At 35.5% G+C, this 26,221-nt stretch overlaps 2 protein-coding genes and 1 pseudogene across 7 annotated transcripts; all 3 read left to right on the top strand.

Annotated features, from left to right (window-relative positions):
• Nucleotides 1-10,148: 10,148 nt before the first annotated feature.
• On the top strand, nt 10,149-18,929 carry LOC132181102 (Tetratricopeptide repeat (TPR)-like superfamily protein). 6 transcript variants are annotated; one of them, XM_088516508.1, is made up of 7 exons: nt 10,149-11,012; nt 11,598-13,708; nt 13,874-13,941; nt 15,913-16,015; nt 16,157-16,226; nt 16,402-16,587; nt 17,555-17,643. In XM_088516508.1, the coding sequence occupies exons 1-2, from the start codon at nt 10,637-10,639 to the stop codon at nt 13,652-13,654; spliced, it is 2,433 nt and encodes an 810-aa protein (XP_088372634.1). In that variant the 5' UTR covers nt 10,149-10,636; the 3' UTR covers nt 13,655-13,708; nt 13,874-13,941; nt 15,913-16,015; nt 16,157-16,226; nt 16,402-16,587; nt 17,555-17,643. The 6 variants fall into 6 exon arrangements, with proteins under 6 accessions (XP_088372634.1, XP_088372630.1, XP_059450151.2 ...); XM_088516504.1 differs by adding an exon at nt 14,826-14,906 and having other exon boundaries at nt 10,149-13,708; XM_059594168.2 differs by lacking the exon at nt 17,555-17,643 and adding an exon at nt 18,675-18,929 and having other exon boundaries at nt 10,149-13,708.
• Nucleotides 16,594-18,127, top strand: LOC132181103 (carboxylesterase 1). Its single transcript, XM_059594170.2, has one exon. The coding sequence runs from the start codon at nt 17,055-17,057 to the stop codon at nt 18,036-18,038; it is 984 nt and encodes a 327-aa protein (XP_059450153.1). The 5' UTR covers nt 16,594-17,054; the 3' UTR covers nt 18,039-18,127.
• Nucleotides 18,930-24,392: 5,463 nt separating the features above from the next.
• Nucleotides 24,393-25,710, top strand: LOC132182443 (carboxylesterase 1 pseudogene; annotated as a pseudogene).
• The last annotated feature ends 511 nt before the right edge of the window (nt 25,711-26,221 follow it).

Below are 26,221 nucleotides of genomic sequence, written 5' to 3'. Positions count from 1 at the left end.
ACGTGCAGTTTTGCCCACAAGAAGCAGAGGAGATGACGGCAACTTTCTACGGTTTTCACACTCGCACTGTAATTATTGTGTGAGTGGCTAAAGCCGTTTGATCATAGCTCCAGAAGAACTGAAGAAGCCTTTTTTACTGCCATTTGATTTAATTTGGTAGAGACTCGAGGCATGCACCGCCCTGTCCCAGTGGCATCCGATGGGTCCCACAATACTTTCGTTATCTGACGTGGCTCAATTTAAGTCTTCCATCATGGGAGATTTTATATTTTTACAAGTACAATTGCTTGTAGCATGCTTTCTGATTTCTTAATACAGTATACACCATAGGAAAACAGTAAAAATTCACATCACCACCTTCCACTCTTACATCATCCTCACGAGTCACGATAAAAATTAATGAGTAATTTTATGAGTAAAATGTTAGACAACATTTAGACACATAATTAATAGAATTCTATAATGGACAATTGCTTGTTCCTTAAATCATTAAATCATGCATGTCTAAAATCCATTCGTTAATATGTTTGCCATTCAACAGATTTTGTATATAACTCACGGTCTTATAATATTTACAAATATATATTTTTTTTTGAACCATAAAATGATCCATATGAAGTGTATCTCATAAACATCAAATAACTGTTTGAATGCAAATCTCATCACTAAAAACAAACAATCACGATTCACAGAAAAAAAAAAAACAAGCAAACAATCACATATCAAACCTCAAGAATGTTTACATCATTTTCAAGAGGATTATTTGCATTTATCCTTTTTACAAACGACAATATCAGCAATAACCTATTCTAAATGTACAATTTTTTTATTTTATTTTTTTTAACGAGAAAAAAAGTATACATATTGTTTATTATAAAATTATATTGTATTAATGTATAAATAAACCCTCGTCAGTCGTAATCGATCAAAAATAAAAAATAAAAAATAAAAAAGCTGACCCCACCCAGGACATCCGACATCATATGACATATCTACATAAATTTTTGAAATACAAAAGCAATTAGGATGTGGGCCTGAGATTCAATCATATGGGTCCCACGTTTCATCATAGTGTGCCTGTACACATCATTTGTTTCGGGGGTGGAGGGTGGAACTCCGTTATGGTATGACGTGGCACCGTCAGGGTTCCCCAACTTGACCGCAACCAATAGGAGGATGCGGCTTCTCTAATATACCGTGGGCTCCACCGCAATGTCACTGTTTTCCTCTCATCATGTCTACCCCCTGTAGACGCGGAGATATTCATTATTCTTGGCTATCCCTTGTGGCAACCTTAACTTCCCAAAAAGACGAATTTGCCCGTACATTATGAAACTCATCCTACCATTTACAATTTACGCATGCATATAGAAACATTTTCGTGTTTTATATATAATAACTTGGCTGAATTTTATCACTCTTATTTGATATTTTATTGGTGGTTTCTCCTACTGATGGGTTTCTATTTTAAATTTATCTTCTGCGTGGATTTTGTTAGAGCTATGAGGGTAGAGTGGGAATGGGAATTTAAGAAGTATCAAAAACGTATAATGTACGTCATGGAATACTCAATGGCAGGGTATGAATACAGGGCGTGATAGAAAGAATACATAGCAAATCATTTGGTAGATAGATATTGAAGAATACGACTCTATAGCTACCATCTTTTTACTTTTCATATATACCAAGTACCTGTACCAACCACCCTGGCCAACCAAAAAGATCAAAAAGAAAGGCAGGATCAAACGCACTAGGGTTTCTGGAGCAATGACGAATTTCCACTTGAATTAATAAAGCAAGTTATATATGGCCGGGTAACCAGATTTGGGGATCATGGTTGCATGCATCCATATTACCTGACTTCCGTCTAATTCTTATTAGACCACCTTTTTTTTCTTTGGGTCGATGATGGGGAATTCTTGTAAAGTAAGGTCACTTCGTGTACTTATCTCCATCGGAAAATTTCAGATGAGCGCAAAGCATTCCTTTCAGTTTTTGGAATAAATGATAGTTTAATATGATATTAGAGTCAAAGGTCTTGGGATTGAACCTTGACTCCGTCAATTTACCTCTCATTTAAATTAAATATTTTATGTGTTGGGTCTCACATATTGATGTGGTTTTTTCTTTATGTCCAAAAATATCAATAATAAAATAACCACTCACAATCCTCATAGGATAGGGATATATTGAGAGTGTCGAATCTCAAAGACTGTGTGTGTGTTGTTATCAAGCTTTTCAAGATCAAATATAACTTAATTTAAAAGATGATTGAATTGTTTTGTTTTTATAAAAATAAATGCATAAAAATAAAGGTAAAAAGTATGAGAGATAGAATAAGGGGTTGATTTCACCACTAACCGCATAACAATTGTTAATCATAAATTAATAATGAAAATTCATAATATGGATGATATAGGGCTCATCTCACTCGAGTAATCAAGAAAATACCGTCATTAAGGAATAAGTATAATCCATCTTCGGTTGACACGAACCGTCTACCTAATCACTAAGACGAAGTACGATTCATCTTCCCTAAGTATGGATTATCTAATTTCTTAATAGGCTACATATAATCAAGGGAATAGTATAACCCATCTTCGGTTGGCACAAACTGTCTACCTAAATTATACTAAACTAGGGTGTAGTACAGTCCATCTTCCCTAGGTATGGCCTATCTAACCCTCTTGATCATATGTCAGTTAAAATCGTTGTTTAACAATCATTCATATAATCACAGAAAATATGAAGAATTGAGTTCAATAAATATAAAAGACTTTCTAAAACAAGAGAATAATTCATAATAATTGAATATAAACATTAAGATCAATTCTCACAGCTATACAATTATCATGCATATAGAAAAACTCAAATTAAAATACAATTAAACCATTGTTATTTGGAAAGGGCTACATCAACGTCCTATTACGAATTTAGTTACTCATCGGGGTGCTAGGAATCTGGGATGGCCTCTTGCCATGATCTTCTCCTCTTCAACTTGTCAAGCCTTCAAGAAGATTATTTATGTCTAAAACTAAGCACACCTTCTATGGAACCTTATGGGTCTATTTATACGGAGCAAACAAGTCCTAGAAACCCTAGGAATCCTAAAAAAGTCGTAGGTCAGTCTCATAGTCCAAGTAGGAGACTAAAAACCTTCTCTAGGGTGGATTTGGGCTCTTTCCGGACTTTTCAGAATGAGTGCGTTCGATCCCACTTATGGTGCGCTCGAGCGCACCTGCGCACTCAACAGATTTTGATCTTATCTTGCGGGATGATTTTGGCATAGCAAACATCATAATTAGAAATTTTGTATTTCAATATGATTTGTAGCATTTGGAGTTAGCTTTCCAATGCCACTAGTTTCACTTCAATCCAAGACTCCAGTATAAATTTATGATCAAAATATGAAGATGTATGCTAAGTCATCTCAAAGTGTATTTTAAGCCCAAAATCAATGGTTTTTCTTGTATCTTTGTTAAACACCTGAAAACACAAAAAAACACACACAATATAAAAAATAAAAAAAATAAAAAATAATAATAATAATAATAAAATTAAAATTAAAAAAAAAACACACAAAAAAAAAAATACAAAATCAAACAAATAACAATGCTAATGAATTAACATATGCGAGTTAAGAGACTTAAATGTGCAACATTCGGCACTTATCATTTATTAAAAGGGAGTTTGATCCCACACGTGATAGGGACTGTTAAAGTAATAATTAAATGATTAAATTTATATATTTCTATTAGCTTAAACTTTTGGGATAAATTGTAGTTTAACACACATGGATCAGGGTAAAACTCCGGCAAGCATGGCTCCAAAGGATTGTTTACGCCAATGATGATTTGAACCTTAAATCTGATAGGAATGCCACTAAGATCAAGACTCTTACCACATAAATCAACCTTTTTATGTTTTATTATTAGACCACCTTTGAGCATGGTCCCAAATTTCAATGGATATATATAGCAAATACATGTTGACATATATGGGTGGTTCTCAATGCATTGGCAGCCCTAGTTCCACATGTTCTAGACTCTATATCTATCAATTGCAATTTGCATGCATATACTTCTAATTATATAATGAGGAGGAAGGTGGTTCAGAGCATTGGTTTCTTTCTTTCTTTTTCTTTTTTCTTTTTTTTTTCCTTTTTTCCTGTAGAATGTAGGATATATAAGCACATCAATGTAGGATAAATTTATGTATTGTGAGGTACATTTGAAACAAATGCTTAGGTTCTTCTAGGTTTTAATGTTTTAGAACCAAATACTACAATAATTAAGTTATGTTTCGTCCACAAGTTGGATCAAGTTATTAATCTTTCTAACCACGTAAACCGATAATTAAGAAAAATTTAAGAACTTAACTATCATTCTAATAGACTTTTAAGAGGGAGTACAGACTTTTCATGAAAGTTAATAATTTTTTTTTAAAAAAGTAAGGGTTCATTTGACAATGCTTCTAGATATATCACTTAAACTTGTCCCTTTAGTCCTTAAATGGCGTTGAGCCGGCCCTAAGGCATAATTAGCTTTGAGGTGGAAGTTGCTAAAACCAAGTAATAGATTAATGCAAATTTTGTGAAAGGCATAATCATAGACCTTTTCGGCTCGTACACGCACGCAGCCGGCCCAACACAATTACAACAATATCTAATGCTTAATTTTGTGATTTTTTTATTAACAAAAAGATATGTCTTACCTAAAATTAAAATAATTACAAAACATGAGGATTAATTATGATTGCATTTTGGTTTACATGTCGTGTTCGAGATTATAGTACCAATAATTATAGGAATAAGATATGAGACCAAACAAAGGATAACTAAAGTGGATGTTGATATGATTTAAATCGTCGTATTCACTGCAAATAAAATCTAGGAAATCAACTAATTAACGTTTTGTCATATGTCAAATATTCGAAAGCTTAAGCGCCGACTTGCATCTAATCTAAGCTTCTTGATGCTAATTATTAATAATTTACCCTTTGTAGATTTGTGACATGGCATAAATTACGTAGTCTGAGCTCATCCCTAAGATATTTTCACTGGTCGAAAGAAAAATATTTCCATAAGAGCAATGTTACAAACTCAATTTTTATATAATTTTTGTACACTGGACTGATGTGGTAATGCTCATAAACCATTAGATCAACCATTATTAAAAAAAGTTAATAAATTCAACTGTTTATTGGGACTCCACATCAATTATACAGTAATTATATAAGAGTTGACTTTTTAGCAATTTTACAAGAGCCAACTTTTTCATCTTCATTTCCGAACTTTTTATTTTTAGAAATCAACTAATGTTCAAAGGGGAAGCTTTGGGTCTCCAAGGGATAGATTAATCTGCTAGAGACTACGCCTCATGAAACGGAGGTCACTAGTTCGAGTCTCCTATCCCCTCTTATGTGGACATGTCACAAAAAAAAAAAAAAAAAAAAAAAAAAAAAAATTGAAAGGTTTGTGATAAAATGGGCCTATCTTCAACTTCTGTATTGCTCTGGATTCAAGAAGTCCAACCTAATCAAGAAAATTGACTAAAAGTCAATAAAGACTTTATGGGCCGTTCTATCATGTTAGAAGGGCACAGGCCCATTAAGTGGTTTGGTTTTCTGGCTGATAGCGGCCCAAGTCCTTCTAGCCCTTCGGAGTCCCTCGACCTATGGCCCACTTTTAGTAACCCTAATTTATTATAGACAAAAATTTCTTCCAAACCAGTCTAAAGAAAATATCCTCCAACCCATGTAAAATAGTGTAAAGTGTTTATAAACATTTAAATTGTACATTAAATCTTAACTTCATTAATAACAGTTTACTAACTTAGATTAAATTTAATGTGCTTTTTAAATGTTTATAGACACTTGGCACAATTTTATATGGGTTGGAGAATATTTCCTTCAAACTAGTTTAGAAGAAATTTCTGTCCATTTATTATCATACCCCCATGATAATAAAGTAGGCCATTAAATGAGTAATATTATGAGTTGGAGATATATATATATATATGTCCACGGGGAGAGAAAAATGGGAGAAAGATTTGAACTAATGAGCTTCGTTTCATGAAGCTTGATTTTTAGTCGATTGAGTTACTCCTTGGGGACATAAAACTTGGCGTTTGTTTTCAATGGATAGCTCAATCGGCTAAAGACCATTCTTCGTAAAGTGGTGATCATTATTTTTAACTTCTAATTCCCCCCTCCCCTTCTTATGTACATGTCAAAAAAATAAAAATAAAAACTTGACATTTGCCTAGGCCAACAATAAATTAAGGTCCCAAACTACTAATTGTATAATAAAAGTTTTTTAAAAAATATATATATTTAAGGCCCACAATTAATAATTGTACAATAAAAGGTTCCTTCCAATTTTTTAAAACATATGGTAAAAAGTTCATAAATAATCTATAATTAAGGCTCTCAATTATGGTAAAAATAATAATAATTTTACGATACTAGGGCCTTAGAAAATCTCTAGACACGAAAATGATAATTTAGACCTGTATAGAATACCATTTCTTCTAATTACAGTTCAAGTTCCAGTTCAAGTTCATAAAGAATGGATTTTCCATGAAAGTTAACAACTAAGGCCGGGTTTGTTTGACAATGCTTTCTTATTTAGACATATATTTTTTAGCCTTTTTGTTGCGATGCAAAATATTTAAAGTAATTTTGAGTGTCTTGTGAGTATTTTATGTTTTGACTTGTTTGTTAATGGCTTTGCTTTTGTACTAAAAAGCAACCTTAAGGTGTTTCCAAATGAGCCCTGTAGGTCCTAACGAAATAAATTTATCAACATATATAAATTATTGGAATATCCATTTATTTACTTTCTCATTTTCACATTTATGAAAGTCTAACCTGCATAACTTTGTCCAACGTGGCACAGTCAAATAAAAATAATTAATATTTTATGGTCTATTTGGTTTGCGGAATAGATTCTTAGAATGAAATAGCTATTCCTATGAAATAGTCATTCTTTTATATGGTAAAGGCTTATTCCTAAGAATAGTGATTCCCACTTATGGAAATCACTAATCCCTTATACACAGGAATAGCCATTCTTCTAAAAAAAATGAGAGGAATAATTATTCTTGAAAAAATGGACAACTTTTCTCACACACGCACACAAAAAAAAAAAAACAAAAAAAACAAAAAACAAAAACAAAAACAAAAACCATTTTTATTTAAACATTTATTTCAACCTAAAATTTATTTTTTAAAAAGAAAAACCTATAATTTAAGGGGTGGCCGACCACCCATTGGCAGGACCTGGGAGTGGTCGCACCACCCCTAGAGCACCTTGGGGTGGACCCCCCAGGCTCATCGGAGGTGGCCTTGGCCACTCCCAAATCCATCGGGGCTGGTCGCACCACCCCCAGGGCACCTCAAGGTGCTCTGCCTTTTTTTTTTTTTTTTTTTTTAAAGAAAGATAGGATTTTTGGTAATTTTGGTTTAATTCCAATTAGAATACAGATGTTATTACTAAACTAAAGAATAAAAATAACTATTCTATTTCACTTTCTTCTATTTTTAATAATAACTATTTATTTTTCTAATAAAATACTCACTTCACAAACTAAACAAGCCCTTAAATATAAAAATGCATCGAGCCGGCGTAGAGCATATTATAAAAAGGAATTATGGACTAGTGCAAATTTTGTGAAAGGCAAAATGATAGACCTTTTTGGGTGGCACACGCACGCAGAGCGCCGCCCAACACAATTACTACAGCATCCTGCTTAAGTGTGTGTGTCTGTCTAACAATGGTTGTGACTTTTTAACAGAATGATATGTCTTACCTAAATTAAAATAATTACAAAACACGAGGAATATTTATAATTGCATTTCGGTTTGCATGTCATCTTCGAAATTATAGTTACCAATTATAACCCTAATAATAGGAATAAGATATGATAACAAATAAAGGGTAACTAAACTGGATATTCAAATGACTTTTTTATTTTTTTATTTTTCTTTATTTTGTAATAGATGTTGAAATGATTTTAAATCGTCGTATTCATTGCAAATTAAAATCTAGGAAATCCATTCACGTTTTGTCGGCTCAAACTTAATTAATTACCCTGTCTAGATTAGTGATGTGGCATATATTACGTAGTCTGAGCTCATCACCAAAGATATTTTCACTGCTGGAAATAAAAATATTTACATTAATATTATTTTTAGATCAGATGGAATGATATTTAATTATTTTATTTTGCATCATATTCGTCTTCTTCTTTCTTTTTTCTTTTGTATTTAATTAGCTTAAGCGTTAGGATAATTGGGCCTACTGCTTCTGGATTCATCAATTAAGTCCAACATAATCTAGAAAATTGCCTAAAACCCCTAAAGATTTTATGGGCCCAACTATCATGTTATAAGTCTTAGGCCCATTAAGTGGCCCAAGTCCTTCCAGCCCTTTGGATTCCCTCATCCTTTGGCCCAGTTTTAGTAACCCAAGTTTATTATCTTCCCCATGATAATAAAGTAGGCCATGAAATGAAGGTTCGCTCCATAGCATATATATATATATATATATAATGTGTTTTTAACTTGCAAGGAGGAATCTATACCAATATATATTATGAACTATGAAAATCACAAGTTAGTTTGGAAAAATGAGTGTCCCTTAATCTACTATGATTTAGATTAAGAATAAGATTTTTTTTCAAAAAAAATAAAAATAAAAAAATAAAAAATTGTAATTGTAGAATTTAAACTGATGAAAATCTCAACCCACCAACTTAAATTTATATTGTTTGGATGCATATATTTAAAAATTAAAATGTTAAAAAATTGGAATAATAGTTACAATTATGATAACAATGATTCGACCACGATGAGGATATAGTATTTTAATGTTAATGTTAAAGAGGATGATACGGTGTTGATGGCAAGTATATATATATAGTATAATAGTATCGATATCTATATTTTTATATAGTAGCTTATAGTACTATTGAGTAAATGCTATATGCTACATTTTAGCTCATAATTATTACATAATGTTGATGTAACAATTTCAATTAAAATTGGTCCGGTGATTGGTTGGCACTATCTCAACAACATTATAAGATAGTTGTAAAAAAAATATATATATATATATAAATTATAACACTAATCTGTAATATTGATTTGGTGCCTTCTTTGTATCTTATTTATATCTAGCGATAGAGTCCGGTTGTCATTTTTCAAACAATTGTGGATTTATAGATTTTTCATATTTGGTGTTATTGCATATATGGTAATGCTAGGTAGCGTTACTCTTGCATATATAATCATTTTAAAAAGAGAATAAAATTATGGTAAGAGCTTTTGATCTCTATACTTCACACAACAACCTCTTAAATGATGTAAATATGGTAATCAACAACAGACCAAATCAACCATAACAAAAGCATCCGCTAACTTATGACTAATTATCAGGTTTAAAAATCAGATCTGTATCAAACAAACACTATCTAATGCATAGGTAGCGCTTCTTTCTCGGCTTTGAGAGCAGAACCTCCCAGCCGATACTCATCCTCCTCGATCTAAAAGTCAGGATACAGTTCACATCCACAACCCAATGGTTTGGACCAGTAGTAACGGGTAGCAACCGGGCGCACTAAAGTAAGAGGAGAGAACCTTATTACAAGCAAAAAGAAAAACCATACAGGGAAATAAAAGGAACAACAAAACAAATGCAGGAAAAGAAATTACAGCAAAAAAAACAAACTACATGGGAACCCAAAAGGAAATACAAAATAGAAAAATAACAATACAGGGAAATAAAAACGAAAAACACACAAAGCGGGTCACTGCAGCCAGAAGGAGGCCGATCGTGAGCTGGCAAGAAACCGCTGCGAAAAGTGGCACAAAAAGTTTGACACGGAAGGGGTGCGCGAAAAGACCCGACATTTGTTTGTAAGAGCTTTATGCTCGCAACTTTTATCAATGAATGAGTATGGTATGTTCCCTTTATTAAAAAAAAAAAAAAACAACCTCTTAAATGATGTATCTAGGTATCTTATTTCGTTTTACAGCCCAAAAGAGAGAGAGAAAAAAAAATGTGGGCTGACCCTAAAACCCTAAACTAATAAAGCTTTATTTTATTTTTTATTTTTTGGGCAAACAAGCTTGTGGTTGTGGGGTTTGAAATCAATCAAAAGGGTGCAACTGCAAAGCCACAAAGGAGAAGGGTTTAAGGAATAGTCCACTACCGCCTTGTTCAATACCTCAAGCTCAAAGAGGCGCAAAACTCCCATATTCACTGCTTCTTCTTCATCTTCGTCTCATGCCAATGAGTTCTGCTTCTTTCTTGCCATCTAGTTCGGTGCATATCTTCAATTTCTCACATGGGTTGTTCTCAATTTTACTTTGCTCCGTTTATAACTTCTCTTTTAATTGTTTTTTCCACCATTTTTGGTCCTTCTCGCTTCTGGGTCAATGAAAATTCCCAAATTTGGCACTTGGGTAGGTCTTATTTGTGCTTTTCTGCACCCCCTATACATTTTCTTCTCTGAGGTTCTTGCTATTTCTCACTTCTGGGTGTCTGAAAACTCCCAATTTTGGCAGTCTCAAAATGCTAATTTTTGTCTTGAGAATACTTCGTTCCCTTGTAGTCACATAGCAGAACTCGCAAATGATTAAGAGAAGGCCTAGTGCTTACTATTATTACTGTTCCTTCAGAAATAGAAGAGCAATTACAACCTGTTCTCTACCACTAGACCCACCAAATGCTTCGGTCTCATCTCTTACCAATGACCACAAATCTCTCTGCCTCTCCTTAGCGGAGCAACTCATTCAACGCGGCTTGTTTTCCTCGGCACAGCGAGTGGTTCAGCGAATAATCTCACATTCTTCCTCAGCTTCAGATGCTATTTCCATAGTTCATTTCGCTGAGGTACGGGGCTTGGACCTTGATTTGGGAAGCTATGGTGCAGTCATTAGGAACTTGATGAGTTCGGGTCAGCCCCAGTTGGCTGAGGTGCTTTTCCGTGATAGAATTGTTGGCAGAGGTATCAATCCTGACTTGTCGATTTTGAATTCTATGATTATTTGCTTTTGTAAGTTAGGCAAATTAGAGGAGGCAAGAGCTCAATTTGATTGGCTGCTTGTGATGGGCTTTGTTCCTTGCAAAGCTGCGTGTAATGCCATGCTTCGGGAGCTTTGTGCACAAGATAGAATTTTAGAAGCATATGATTATTTAGTTAGAGTAAATAAGGCTGGAGTTACTTCTGGTTTTTGGTGTTTTAATAAGTTGATTGATGAGCTATGCTCTAAGGGGTATATGGATGAAGCTCGTGATTTGTTTGATATAATGTGCAGTAAACCTGGGTGTCAACCTACTGTCCATCTCTACAAATCATTGTTTTATGGACTTTGTAAGAGAGGGCTGGTCGTGGAGGCTGAGTCACTATTCAGAGAAATGGAGTCTCAGGGTCTTTATATAGATAGGATGATGTATACTTCTTTGATTTATCAATATTGTAAGGCTAAGAAAATGAAAATGGCAATGCAGGTTTTGTTGAGAATGCTGAAGACAGGTTGTGAGCCTGATAATTACACATGTAATACATTGATTCATGGTTTTGTGAAATTAGGTTTGTTTGATAAGGGGTGGATGGTTTACAACCAGATGGCAGAGTGGGGAATGCAACCTGATGTGCTAACTAATCAAATTTTGATCAGTAAGTACTGCAGGGAAGGGAAAGTTGATTGTGCTTTGATGCTTTTGAAGAACATGGTCAATTGCAACTTAGCTCCCAATGTACACTGTTACACAGATTTGATAAATGCTCTTTACAAGGAGAATAGGCTAATGGAAGTTGATGAATTGTACAAAAGCATGCTGGATAGCGGGGTTGTTCCTGATCATGTGCTGTTTTTTGTCCTTATGAAGAATTATCCAAAGGGGCTTGAGCTTCAGCTTGCTTATATGATTCTGCAGGCAATTGCCAAGAATGGGTGTGAGATTGACCCTTCTATACTCGCATTCTCTGCTAGTGTGAATTCTACTGGAGATTTGGAGAGAGAAATTGAGATTCTGCTCGAGGGAATTGTGAGAAGTAACTTGAATCTAGCTAATGTGGCATTCAGTGTTTTTATCAGTGCCTTGTGTGAAGAAGGAAGGACTGATTGTGCTTTGATTTGCATGGATAAAATGGTTAGAGTTGGATGCGTGCCTTTGCTTTTTACTTACAACTCTTTGATCAAGTGTCTTTGCCAGGATGGGCTTTTTGCGGATGCTGAGTCCCTGATTGACATCATGCAAGTTCATGGGGTGGTCCCAGACCAAGCAACTTATTTGATAATGATAAATGCACATTGTAAACGAGGTGATTGGGTGTCGGCATTCGATATTCTGGATCAAATGGAGGAGAGGGGACTGAGACCTTATGTTGCTGTATATGACACTATTATTCGTTGTCTGAGCAGAGAGAAAAAAATTTTTGAAGCAGAAGAATTGTTTAAGAGGATGCTCAAGTTTGGTGTGGATCCTGACGAGGTTGTCTATATGACGATGATTGATGGCTACTCCAAGAATGGAAGAGCAATTGAAGCCTGCCAGTTTTTTGATAAAATGATAAAGAATTCCATTCGGCCAAGTTCTTATTACTACACTGCACTTATAAGTGGGTTAGTGAAGAAAAACATGACTGACAAGGGATGCATATACCTTGATAGGATGTTGGCAGATGGTCTTGAGCCAAATGCGGTGTTGTATACCTTGCTTATTAACCATTTCTTAAAGAAGGGAGAGTTTGAATTTGCCTTTAGGTTAGTTGATTTGATGGACAAAAACCAGGTTGAACATGATCTTGTCATGTATATCTCACTGGTCAGTGGTATTAGCAGAAACATCACTGGCATTAAGAAAAAATGGTGCATTTTAAATAAAGGGTCTGAAAGGGCAAGAGAAATGTTTCTCCATTTGCTCCATCAGAGAACTCTAATCCCAAGGGAAAATATTTTGAGAGTTTCTATTAATTCTGTTGAGGAAATGAAATGCTTTGCATTAAAGCTGATGCGGAAGGTTAAAGAGATTAGGTTTATGCCAAACTTGTATATATACAATGGTATAATCTCTGGATTTTGTAGGGCAGAACAGATGCAGGATGCCTATGATCATTTTGAAATGATGCAAAGAGAGGGTGTACGTCCCAATCAGGTGACTTATACCATTCTTGTTGATGGGCATATCCAATTGGGTGATATTGACAGTGCAGTAGGATTGTTCAATAAGATGAATGAAGGTGGTTGTGCTCCAGACAGAATTGCGTACAACACTCTACTGAGAGGCCTTTGTAAGGCCGGGAGACTACTTGATGCCTTGTCAATCTCATATATGATGCGTAAGAGGGGGGTTTTACCAAATCGGGTTTCTTTTGAATATTTACTCCGTTGCTTTTGTTCTAGTGATCTAAGTGGTCCTGCCTTCAAGATATTTGAAGAAATGCTTGCTCAAAGTTATCTACCTAGCCGGTTTAATTGCAACTGGTTGTTTTGCATTTTATGCAAGAATAATAAATTGCGTGAAGCTCGTATAGTGTCTAATATGATGCGTCAGAGATGGAAATCTCCAGAAAATGCAACAAAGAGGCTTCTTCTGGAAGCGTGCTATAAGGGAAGAGAAGTTAATTTAGCATCATGTTGTTAAAGAAATATGCTAGTGCATGGAAAAAAGATACTTTCTGGTGCAACAAATTCAGAGGTTGGTAATTGGGAAATTTTTTTTGTGCCAACCATACACCGCTTCAATTTTCAATCGTTCTTGCTTTCAAATCATCTTCCTCTCATTGCATTTCAAATTTGCTATCGGCATTATTTGACTTGGGAATTGTGTGCCTGTGGGATTAACCATCAGTAATTTCTGCAGGAATTATGGAGTTCATGCATTTCCTTCTAGCGGCAATGAGTCATTTGCATGCAGCTGACTAGAATAAGGTAATTTTCTATTTTAATCTGTCCTGCTACTTTCTTAGAAGACATGCAAATGAAAATGTGAACTGAAAATCACGAAATTCATGAAAGTGCACATTCAATTGTACTTTTCAAATATAGGACACATGGAACATATGGAAGTGTGAAGAGCTTCTTAAAAAGAGGTGAAAAAGTCCGAACCTAAGTTGCAGCTTGTGGCTTCTTTTTTTGAAATTTTTTTATTTAAACAATAGTTTTCTTTTCAATTTTGATGCAAGAGACAATAGTTCTAGTCGGGGTATAGACAAGACGGTTTTGCGGGTCTAGGGTTGCTTGGGGGTGCAGCGGGTGCTAGAGGCATTGGCTCTCTAGTAGGGGTAGAGGCAGGTCTGTTTTGCGGGTTTAGGGTTTTTTTGGGGTCTAGGGTCCGTTTTTGCGGGCTTAGGGATTTTTTTGGGCTTTAGGGTTCTCTTTTGGGGGGCTTTTGTGGACTAGCTTTAGTTTTCTTGTGTATACTTTTTGTATACTTAGGGGCGCTTTACGTCTTTTTTTTTATATATACAACATTATTTATAAAAAAATATAGTTTTCTTTTCAAGATATAGAAATTTTTAGATTTTCAATATTAAGAGTGGAAGATTTACATGAAGATATTTGTAATGTGGTTCTTAGATTTTAAAAAAGGGGATGCAGTTGTAACAATCATGCTTAATAATTTCAAAGTCTCGCTTTGTTTTTGTAGTAGTTCAATAACAAGTTGGATGTTTATATGAAAATGATCTCCAGCAAGATTTCCTGTTAACTTGGGTCTATACACTTGGAAGGGATTTAGTTCAATCAAATTTCCTTTTTATATATATTGACAGTCATAGCTAACATTGTCAATGACTGGTACTTTCATTATCTAGGTCCTTATTTGGGTTTGGATTTTTACTGTTCCTTCTGTTGTATTGTGGGCGTGACCTTCAAACTGAACATAACTTCCACGTGTAAGTTTTTTTATTTGCTTTATTATTGTGATAAGTTCTTTAAATATATATCTGTCATGGACTTCACTGTAGCAAGATAAATTATTTTTCTCAGTGGATGGGTATTTGAGAATTCCTATCTACGTGAGCTTCTTCCTAAAACATGCTTTGATTGAATTGTTTTATAGGCTTGAGCAGTAATTTAAAAAAAAAAAAAAAAAGCTGAAAAATGATGCTGTCAATAGTTCAGATGAAATGTCCATCCTGAAGATGAGGCTGCATGGAAGACTAACATAGGGACAAATTTGATAGTGGAAATTCCACTATAATTGATAACAAATAACAAAGGAATTTTCTGGTCGTGTAATGCATTGGCTTTCCCCAGTAAAAAAGTGGGGAGAAAAAGTAGTTGGAAAAGGTGTGCCCTTCTGAGGCAGAGTTCTGTCTTCCACACCTTTTATGTGTCTGCTGGTGAGGCTTGTGCTTCATGGGTGTCCCAAAAGGAACTAATGTTGTGAACCTCTTCTTTATTATTTTTTTCATTTCCAATTGTTGTTAGCCAAAAAACAAATCACAAATCTGTAAAAGTTAAATAAAACAAGAAGCGAGTGTTTTTGTGAGTCTGTGTAAGTTACCCCTTTATTTTTTATATTTTTTCTTTCTTTTTATCCTTAAATTGTAGATATATTATGAACATAGAACATAAATTATTTATGTTTATGGGTTTAGGCCTCATGCCTCGGTTCACACAACCTTGCATAACATAGTGTGTGAGAGAGTTGCAATTCAAATTTGTTCTTTTAGCAATATGAGTCATACTAGTATTGGTTCAAATATCTTTTTCTTTACTTTTTTTTTGTTTTATATAATTGTTTTTTATTTTCTTTTCAACCACTGGTATTATTTTTGTTTCTAGAAATTTGCTGGACTAGATTCTTTCCATTTTTGAATTATTCATTTAGAATCTTTACTCCAAAGCAGTCAAGCTAAAGTATATTTGATATTAATAAATTTTGAAATTGTGCAGGTAATGAAAGAGAATACTATAGTTCAAATCAAAATGTACATGTCATTGACTGTCCTCTGAAAGAGAATATGGTCTAACATTGTTCTTCCTGAGTCATGACTCGGTATGCAGATGCTTTTGCAGCATAGAAGAAGTTAATTCAGATTTCTTGTGCTTGCATGCATTCGTGTCTCTGTTTATTCAAGACATTTTTCAAGAATGCCTATCTTACTAGCTATTAATGTTACTTTTCTTTTCTGTGTAGCTGTGAGACACTTGACGGTGCTTTGCCGCGCATTTATAGGCTTCAAGCTTCAATTTCAGCTCTTGTTAAGGTAAGAGAACATAAATTGCCTTTTAGACCTTAAATAGAGAAACAGTTGGATACAGAGAATTAGCAAAAGTTTTTGGTTTGACATTAGCATAAATGATCTGGTCTATTGTTGTGAAAGAGAAAGTCCTTATTGTATATATTTGGACCTCAATTTGCTTAATTTGATTGCCGTACAGATGTGGAGCTTGTGTGCTGTGCTGTGAGTTTCTCTTCCTAAACCAAACCAACATATGAAAAGAGGTTGTTGGTCCATAGTGGTACAAGTTACTGCAGCAGTATAGACTCAACTGATTTGAGTGGGGAAGCAATTAAGCTGCTTCAATGGCCGGCACCAGACGATCCAAGCGCCTGAATCCAATGAGGTAAACCCTTTTTAGTTGTCTCCATTTCTAGAAAGGCAGAGTTCAGTTGTTGCCTAGGAAGAGCTGATGAACTGCTAAAGAGGGAAGAAAACTCTGAAAAATAATCATGGGTTCGTGAAAAGAAGTGTCAAAACTTATCCTCTTAATTTTCGGTGACCATTCTATTTAATTTTACTTTTTTAGGGAGTCAAGCTATTGTATGGACTTTTTTTTGGGGTCAAATTCGGTGGCTAGACTAGTTAGTACTACAATCTTATCATATTAGCGAAATTTGTCTTTTTCATCTTTCTTTGTCTTTTCTTTTTTCTCTCTTTTTCTTCTCTTCCATCTTTGTTTTTAGTCTTTATAAACTGCGCCACCTAACAAATAAATTAGTCGTCTCTCTACATTATACAATGTCTTGGAGGGTCTATAAATAGCACTAGAAAGACTTGGGATTGGTAAGTAGCCATCAGTAGGGGTCTAAAATGTCCGGTGATCAAACTGCATCTCCAAATCCCACCATGGATCCCTACCAGTTCCTTCAGATCGTCCTCAACCCTGACGGTACGATGACTCGCCTACTCAAAACTCCAGAGACCTCGCCCACATCCGATCCGAGCCTTGGTATCCCAGTTCTCTCTAAAGACATTCCCATCAACCAATCAAACAACACCTGGGTCAGACTGTTCCTACCGCGGGAAGCATTTGATAACTCACCCACTAAGCTACCTCTTGTAGTTAACTACCATGGGGGAGGGTTCATCCTGATGAGTGCAGCCTCATCGATTTTTCATGATTTTTGCGTGAATATGGCGACTGAACTCGGTGTGATCATCGCATCGGTCGAGTACCGTCTTGCACCGGAGCATCGCCTGCCAGCGGCTTATGATGATGCCGTGGAAGCGTTGCACTGGATCAAAACCGCCCAAGATGATTGGTTAAGAAAGTATGCTGATTTTTCTACTTGTTTTATCATGGGCTGTAGTGCTGGGGGTAGCATGGCCTACCATGCAGGACTACGTGCAGCTGCGGACGTTGACCATCTAGAGCCGTTGAAGATCCGAGGGCTGATACTGCAACAACCATTTTTTGGTGGGATCCAGAGGGCTGGGTCAGAGTTGACTCATATTAATGACCCTTATTTGCCCCTATGTGTCACTGATGTTATGTGGGAGTTGTCCCTGCCAATTGGGGTTGACCGTGATCATGAGTATTGCAATCCGACGGTGGGCGGTGGATCCATGCTCTTAGAGAAAATCAAGGTGCTAGGATGGAGGATTTTTGTGAGTGCTTGTGATGGGGACCCATTATTTGACCGACAGGTTGAGCTGGTGAAGATGTTGGAGCAGAAGGGTGTAAACGTGTCGGGTCATTTTGGCGTTGGAGATTTTCATGGGGTGGAATATTTTGACCCTCCGAAGGCCAAAGCATGGTTTGGAGTTGTTAAGGGTTTTATTGCATCTTGCTAGGATTCATAAGACATGAATAATGATGTTCAGTGATTGAATTATATATGCTGCTATATCTTATTTAGGGCGCAAGTACCTTACCTGATATACAAGGTATAATAATATATATATATATATATATATATATTTTTTTTTTTCTTTTCTTGTGAAGAATATCAAGTTATTAAGGTGATTTGCAGCCTTTACCCTTTTTACCATCTTTTAAGGGTTTTCTCTATAAAATCTTTTGTTTCTTGAATGATGCAATATTTCATTCAATAAATATATTTTCATCTAGCGGTTATGGCTCCCTCGAAGCAGCTTGCATTTCCAACGTTGCTTACCTTAATATATTCCAAAAATAGGTTGTAAATCCTCCAATGCTATTGGGTCCATACCAAAGTAGCATTGGAGCCGAGGCGTGGAGGATTAGGGTGTAGCAATTAGAGTGTAGACAACAACTAATGGAGACTCAATTGAGATTTTTCGATTGTTGACAACAATCAAACGTTCCGTACAAATACACTATTTTTCCTTGATGACATAATTAGGGAGATAATGATTTCTAGTATAATTTACTCAAATATCTTAACATTTCTAAAAAGCTCATTTCCTTATACTTACTTCCAACTAAACCAAGCTCACTACATGGACTAGGTTCCAATATTGGCGACTTACATACTAAGTTGAGGACTTACATAGATACTTTTTCACCTATAAAACATCTGTGTTTTATAATTTAGCATGGTTACCCCAAGAGGGCAGATTATGGCTATTCGCAAGGCTTGAGACGCTGAGCAAAGGCTTGTAGAAACAAATTTATGTATATCATTTGTGTATAGTTGTACTTGAAATTGTATTGTATATTTGTTACTATTTGTACTTGGAGGCTCTGGTTTGTATTGATGATAGAAAACAACACTGATGCATTTAGTCTTTTAGCTTATATCAATATTTCACTTTCCATTGCATTTTATTATGATATTTACTGTTATAGGTAGCACTTCTAGTTAACTACCAATTAATTATATTGGGGGTTCTACGAGTAATACTCTGAGTTTTTTTTTTTTTTTTGAACGAAAATTGGAGGATTTCATTAATTAAAGATCATGAGCATAAAGCTTTGACAGAGCAGAGCATAAAGCTCTTACAATACAAAGTATAAAGCTATGCAAAATCTTAGTCATATTCTATGAGGTTACAAAGTCATAGATACAAACAAAATTCTTACAATCAAGTGTTATATATGACTTCAATCTTTTGCTAACCTATGTATAAATACAGTTTAAGAGCAAATTTACTCCGAACAAACTAGATCTAAGACATGGGTAGCCAAATTTCTTAAAAAAAAAATTATTTAAACTGGCCGTGAGAGATAACCCCTCACACCTAATTATTCCTCCTCATCTCTATGGCCAGGAGAAGAATAAAACAAAATACAAACCTTCACCCCATAGATTGTTCATGAGGGCAGATCTAGAGAAAATAAAACTCTTACTCAAAACAAGAACACACACAAACAACCAGCAAGCAGCAACAACGGCCGGGGAGGAGATGAACGACATAGCACAGTGTAAGGTGAATGGACGCATAGCGGAGAGGCCGAAGTTGAGTAGAAGGGGAAATGGAGAGGAGGAGGGAGCATATATGTTTTCTGAGGAGTGAGGAGAGAGAAGGGAGAAAAGGGGGGAGTATGTAGCCTATTAACACTTTGTAACGCCCCTGTGGAAATCAATTAACTGGTAATTGACTCCATGGTTCGTCTCCCAGTCTTATCCTTCACAGGACAGATCTTAACCTCTCATAAACGAGAGAATACAACGAAAGAATTTAACTATAAGGATAAGAAAGTAACAACTACATACTACAATCATAACAACCAGAGTAAAGATAAACATCACCACATAGATTAAATTTGCCAAGTGTATTGGTTAAAGACTGATCATCAAAATATGTTACAGGCCATAAGATAATTGTTTGAAAATAGGATGACAAAATCAACGCCTAATTTTACATAGTGTTAACATAATCACTATCTCTATCATCTCTGCCGGGGTGGATCCTCCTGCATCCCACATTGACTTGAGCTAAACTGGGTCCAAAACCTAAAAAATGACCTAGATTAGGTCCTGAGCCACCACCATGATTCTGTCCGAAGGCATCCTCGTCTATCCTAGTTAAACCGCGCAATTATACATAATGGAGGGGGGAAATAAAATGAGTAAGTCTAAAGACATAGTGAGTAATAATACACATAATACCCATGTCATTTAGTGATGAACTCCGTTTGGTAACATAAGCAACATTTTAGGTATGACAGTTATCTATGAATGCAGTATAGATATAGTACATGCTATTATAATCATGAGAATCAGTGATAGTTCAACTGTATGGTCTACCCGAGATATTACCCATTCTCAGCAGGGTTGGTGTTGTCCCGAGACTTGAAATACAATGCCCGTGCCCCGACCATTGTACGCTACAGTCCATAACACTAGCAGCACGACCGAGTTCGACCTTGGGTGGCCCACGCTACTAATGATGTACGTCTTGTAGTGACTTGCTCGTTAAGGCTGCGCCGACCACGAAATAACCACTGAATCTAAGGCTTATATAAATACATACACATTTGACCATAGAGTTAACATATATAGTACGCCCATGGCCGTTATCTCGCACGTACCGTTGTACCATGTCGTACGATGCAATTAGTCTTGTCCGTATTTTACATGCATATTTTTTATTAGTCTCATCGTTGTATCTTGTTAAGTAGCACATTTTCATAAATGATAGAGTTCATGATGCAATAAAATATATTTCATGAGTATTGTAAATATGCATGTTTGGTACATAAAATAGTCGTGCAATGCGGGAAAAAGAAATGGCTACCATTATGTGAGTTAGTACTTACTCAGGTTGTACAAGTCCTCCAAAAACTCCTCCAAAGGGTTTGGGTTTTCCAAATTTGTGGAAAGCCTACTATTAGTCCTAAGTCTAAGTTAAAACGAACCTAGAACATAAAATAGGGGGTATAGAACGTCTGGCCAAGATGGCAGTACCCTAAAATGCTACTGGGAAAGCGCTCGGACCATAAGTCAAGCGTTCGGCTAGAGAGGTTCAAGTAGAACCTCATTTGGTCCAATGCCCTCCCAAGCAGTCCTAACAAGTTCTAAGGCTACAAAATGAGTTTCTAACACTCCTTAAACCAAAACACATCATCATACGTAAGGAAATATGTTTAACAAGAAGGAAATGTTAAACCAAGCTTAAACCAAGATAAAAAACAACAACCTAACTAGAAGCTAAAACCAACAACTAAGTTAACTAAAAAAGTAACATAATGACTACGCAAAAAACAAGCTTAAACTTAGAAGGTTACCTTGTTGAAGCAAGACCTCTAAGAAATAACTCATCCTCCTTCAAGAATCTCACAACTCACAAAGGCACTGACATAGAGATTCCAAAGGGCAATAAGGGCGAAAATAAGGCTTAGGGGTCGGATGGGGGATCCTATTTATAAGGGAAAAAGCTAAGGGCTCTGTAGGAGCAGGCCTGCAAAGCAGCAAGCGCTTGGTACTATAGTGCCGAGCATTCGCATAGGTTTTTGGGTCGCAGTTGTACGCTTGGGCAATAACCAGTGGTCAACCAAAAGTCAACGTACGCTAGGTTGGTCCTTGCACGAGCGCTTGTGTACTGTGGATAGGCGAACATTCGTGTGATCCCTATACAAGCATTGGCCAGAAAGTCTAAAATTCCCAAAATGATCCTCTAGCTACCCTTAGTGACCCAAAACTCCAATTAATCTCCTAACAAAGCTATCTTAGCTTTGTTAATTATTTGGGTCACTACATACTCTAAGTTAATTACCATAGTCAATTAATTTTGGGTGTGTTACAATGTTAAATAGAAGAAACTCAATAAGGTTCTTAAAAAGCTTGTGTTGAGCATGAAAAATAGTATTTGATTGTTAAATTGTCTTATTCAATGCCTGGGTTTACTCTTTAAAATCTCAAAATTGTGTTGAATGAAAAAATAATTAAATCAAATGAAAACAATCTTGATATGCCTAAAAATCAAGTAGCCAATTGCCCCATATAAGTATGCTTAACCATGTTCTCTTGAAGCTAATTCCTGTGACACATAATTCCAAAAAAACAAAAACCAACATGTTAGGGATCCATAGAAATGTAGAAGAGAACAACTGAATCATTAATTTTTTTTTTTTTTATAAGAAAACAAAGAAAGTTGATCATGTTAGAAATATATGAAAAATATATAATATTTTATGTATATTTCATATTAAATTGATATCAAATATATTTTTTTCTTTTCTAATGATATCAAATATTTTTTTTATTTAAGAGCCGATTGTGCTCAAATATATTCCATATATTCTAACCGATAACGATAAGTATCCAATTGGTAAAAAAACAAAGCTAGCACTACAATCTTATCATATAACAAAGACATTAAAAATAAAAAGACCAGCCAAAATGACTTGAATATATAATAATACATGAGTATTTTAAAGACCAATTTCGTCTCCTTTCATCTTTCTTTATCTATTCTTTGTCTTCTTCTTTTTAGTCATCTCTATTCATTATACAATGTTTTGGAGGATCTATAAGTAGCTCTAGAAAGGCTTCTCTGGTAATTATTAGCAACATTAATCATCGAATTATAAGCCACAAAATAGAAAAAAACCACAAGCGAAAAATTACTTTTTATTTATTTTTCTATATATGAGATTAGAATACAAACAAGACCAGCGAAAAGGACTTCAATAATATAATACAAAGTATTTCAAAGACTAAAAAATGACTTCTATAATATAATACAAAGGACTAAAATTTGTCTCTTCCCTAATTTTTTTATCTATTTCCTTTTTCTCTTTTTCTTCTTCTCTTCCGTCTTTGTTTATCAAGTCTTTATAAACTGTGCCACCTAACAAATAAAGTAAAGAGTTTTTCTACAAAGGAAGAATTTTATTCAATTACGTTTATAAAAGTGATATTTGTCACATTTTTTTTTTTTGGAAAAAAATTATCACTTCATTTCATTAAAGAAACAGTAAACATCTAGAGCTTTAAAGCTTTAAGGGCCCGTTTGAGAGTGCGATTTTAAAAATTGTGTTTTAAAAATCGCTATTTTTTAAAATCGCAAAGGCGTTTGGTAAAACATACTAAAAAGTACTTTTTTTTATCAATTGAGTGTTTGGATAACATTAGCATATAATTGCGGTTTCATGACCAAATTACCAATAAGGATGAACAAGACAGAGAGGATGAAGAAAGAAAAAAAAAAAAAAAAAAAGAAAAGAAGGGTTTTAATATATTTTAGGTGGGTATTCTTGGTATTTTTTTCATTCCCGTTCTAAAAAAGGTAACTATTGTCCCAAAAATCTTTTTAATAGAAATCGTGATTTTGTTTTAAATTTGCACTTTTTCAAATAAGCACTTTCTAATCAGCTTATGGAAATCGCAAATTTTTTTGCGATTTTAAAATTTGCGTTTTTAAAATCGCAATCCCAAACACTCTAAAGTTGGGATTTGATTTAAAATCGCAGATTAATTTTTTAAAAATGCACTCCCAAACGCACCATAAATCAACAATTGCATAAATACGGTTTGAAATTTCCTCTAACCAAATCCTATCCATTTGATTCCTAACTGCTTGCTTAGCAAGTCCATGTGCTGCCTCTTGGTTCACATCCTATTTTGTATGCCCAATCATCAAGCTTCTACGCGAGTTAAGTGTTTTTTTTTTTTTTTAAATAACATGTGAAATGCATATGAATTATGCACATAAATTTTTAATAAAATTTATTTCAACTTTGTCGAAAAAATCACGTGACTTTTACATGATCAAATAACAATGTCACTTTTATAAGATAATGTTGGGAATAAGTTTACAAACCAAAATCTGAATGCACGGACACTCACAAAAATAGAAAGAACAAAAGACAAAATGAAAATAATAATTTAATATTGAAGAGAAATATCAAGCTTCCACTTGTTTCTTGCTTGATAATTGCTTACTTAATCTAACGTATATAATATATTTATATAAGGATTTCTTACACTTGAACACATAAATTACTAACTCACAAAAGTCAATAAAAGCAACTCATTAAGTTGCTACATATTAAAGCCTAAAATAGATAAGTCTAACTTACTTACTAAAAGTCAATAAAAGTTGCTCTAACAATTATAGCACTTAATACTATGCTAACAAAGTCCAGAAAGGTGGCTAGCACTAAAAGCTAAAACTAAAAATCATAAAGTCTAATAAGATTGCCGCCTAACAAATATTCTTTTGATTTCTAAAGCATACTTTATTTAACTTTCCATTTTTATTTGCACTTCCAAGAGATAAGTCATCCCACAAATAAATCAGTGGTCTCTCTGCATTATACAATGTCTTGGAGGATCTTTTATAAATAGCACTAGAAAGAGAGCAACAATCATCGAATTATAAGCCATCAGTCCGGTGATCAAACTGCATCTCCAAATCCAACCATGGATTCCCACCGCCAGCTCCTTCAGAATCTCCTCTACCCTGGCGGTACGATGACCAAGGATCCCTACCAGCGCCTTCAGATCGTCCTCAACCCTGACGGTACAATGACTCGCCTCAAAACTCCAGAGACCCCGCCCACATCCGATCCGAGCCCTGGTATCCCAGTTCTCTCTAAAGACATTCCCATCAACCAATCAAACAACACCTGGGTCAGATTGTTCCTACCACGGGAAGCATTTGATAACTCACCCACTAAGCTACCCCTCGTGCTTTACTACCATGGGGGAGGGTTCATCCTGTTCAGTGCGGCCTCATCACCTTTTCATGATTTTTGCGTGAATATGGCGACTGAACTCCGTGTCATCATCGCATCGATCGAGTACCGTCTTGCACCGGAGCATCGCCTGCCAGCGGCTTATGATGATGCCGTGGAAGCGTTGCACTGGATCAAAACCGCCCAAGATGATTGGTTAAGAAAGTATGCTGATTTTTCTACTTGTTTTATCATGGGCAGTAGTGCTGGGGGTAGCATAGCCTACTATGCAGGACTACGTGCAGCTGCAGAAGTTGACCATCTAGAGCCGTTGAAGATCCGAGGGCTAATACTGCATCAACCATTTTTTGGTGGGATCCAGAGGGCTGGGTCAGAGTTGACTCATATTAATGACACTATTTTGCCCCCATGTGTCACTGATGTTATGTGGGAGTTGTCCCTGCCAATTGGGGTTGACCGGGATCATGAGTATTGCAATCCGACGGTGGGCGGTGGATCCATGCTCTTAGAGAAAATCAAGGTGCTAGGATGGAGGATTTTTGTGAGTGATTGTGATGGGGACCCATTATTTGACCGACAAGTTGAGCTGGTGAAGATGTTGGAGCAGAAGGGTGTACACGTGTCGGGTCATTTTGGCGTTGGAGATTTTCATGGGGTTGAATTTACTGACCCTTCGAAGGCCAAGGCATGGTTTAGAGTAGTTAAGGATTTTATTGCATCTTGCTATGATGCATAAGACATGAATAAATGATGTTCAGTGATTGAATTATGCTGCTAAATCTTAAGGGTTTCTCAATAAAATCTTTTGTTTCTTGAATAATAGCATCTTGCAATATTTCAAAAATAGTTTATAAATCCTCTAACGCTTCAAGGTTCATACCAAAGTAGCATCAGAGCCTAGGCATGGAGGATAGGGTGTAACAACTAGAGTACATGTAGACAACAACAACTAATGGAGATTTCAGTTGTTGACAACAATCGAATGTTTCGTATTGAGTGTTAAGCATCGTGAATCATCCCTGGATCCACATGGTTGCTGGGAAAGGAACTCCAATAGAGGATTGTCACAATTTATAAATTATTGTGTCGTACCACCATAGGAAAAAGAAGTGTCGAATCTGGGCTATGTACACTAATATATAGACTTGACCATATGACCTATAATTAGTAGATCTAGGATGCATTGGATCCATTGGTCAAAGCGACCGGCGCAACCACCCACGGATGATGGTCGCACTCTACAACATCACTAGTAATGTGGATTACCTATGGTTAGACCACTAGGGGTGGTTAGCTATTGCATCTCAGCGGGGTACCAGTGTTGTATTATAGATCCCATGGAACGCACAAACCTCACAGTAAAGGGATTAAGACTTAAGAGTAGGAGTAGGTCCAATGGCGGATCCAGGAG

The sequence above is a fragment of the Corylus avellana genome, chromosome 5, assembly GCF_965113065.1.
Source record: "Corylus avellana chromosome 5, dhCorAvel1.hap1.2, whole genome shotgun sequence".
Lineage (NCBI taxonomy): Eukaryota > Viridiplantae > Streptophyta > Magnoliopsida > Fagales > Betulaceae > Corylus > Corylus avellana.
This window is presented reverse-complemented; position numbering and strand designations above follow the sequence as displayed.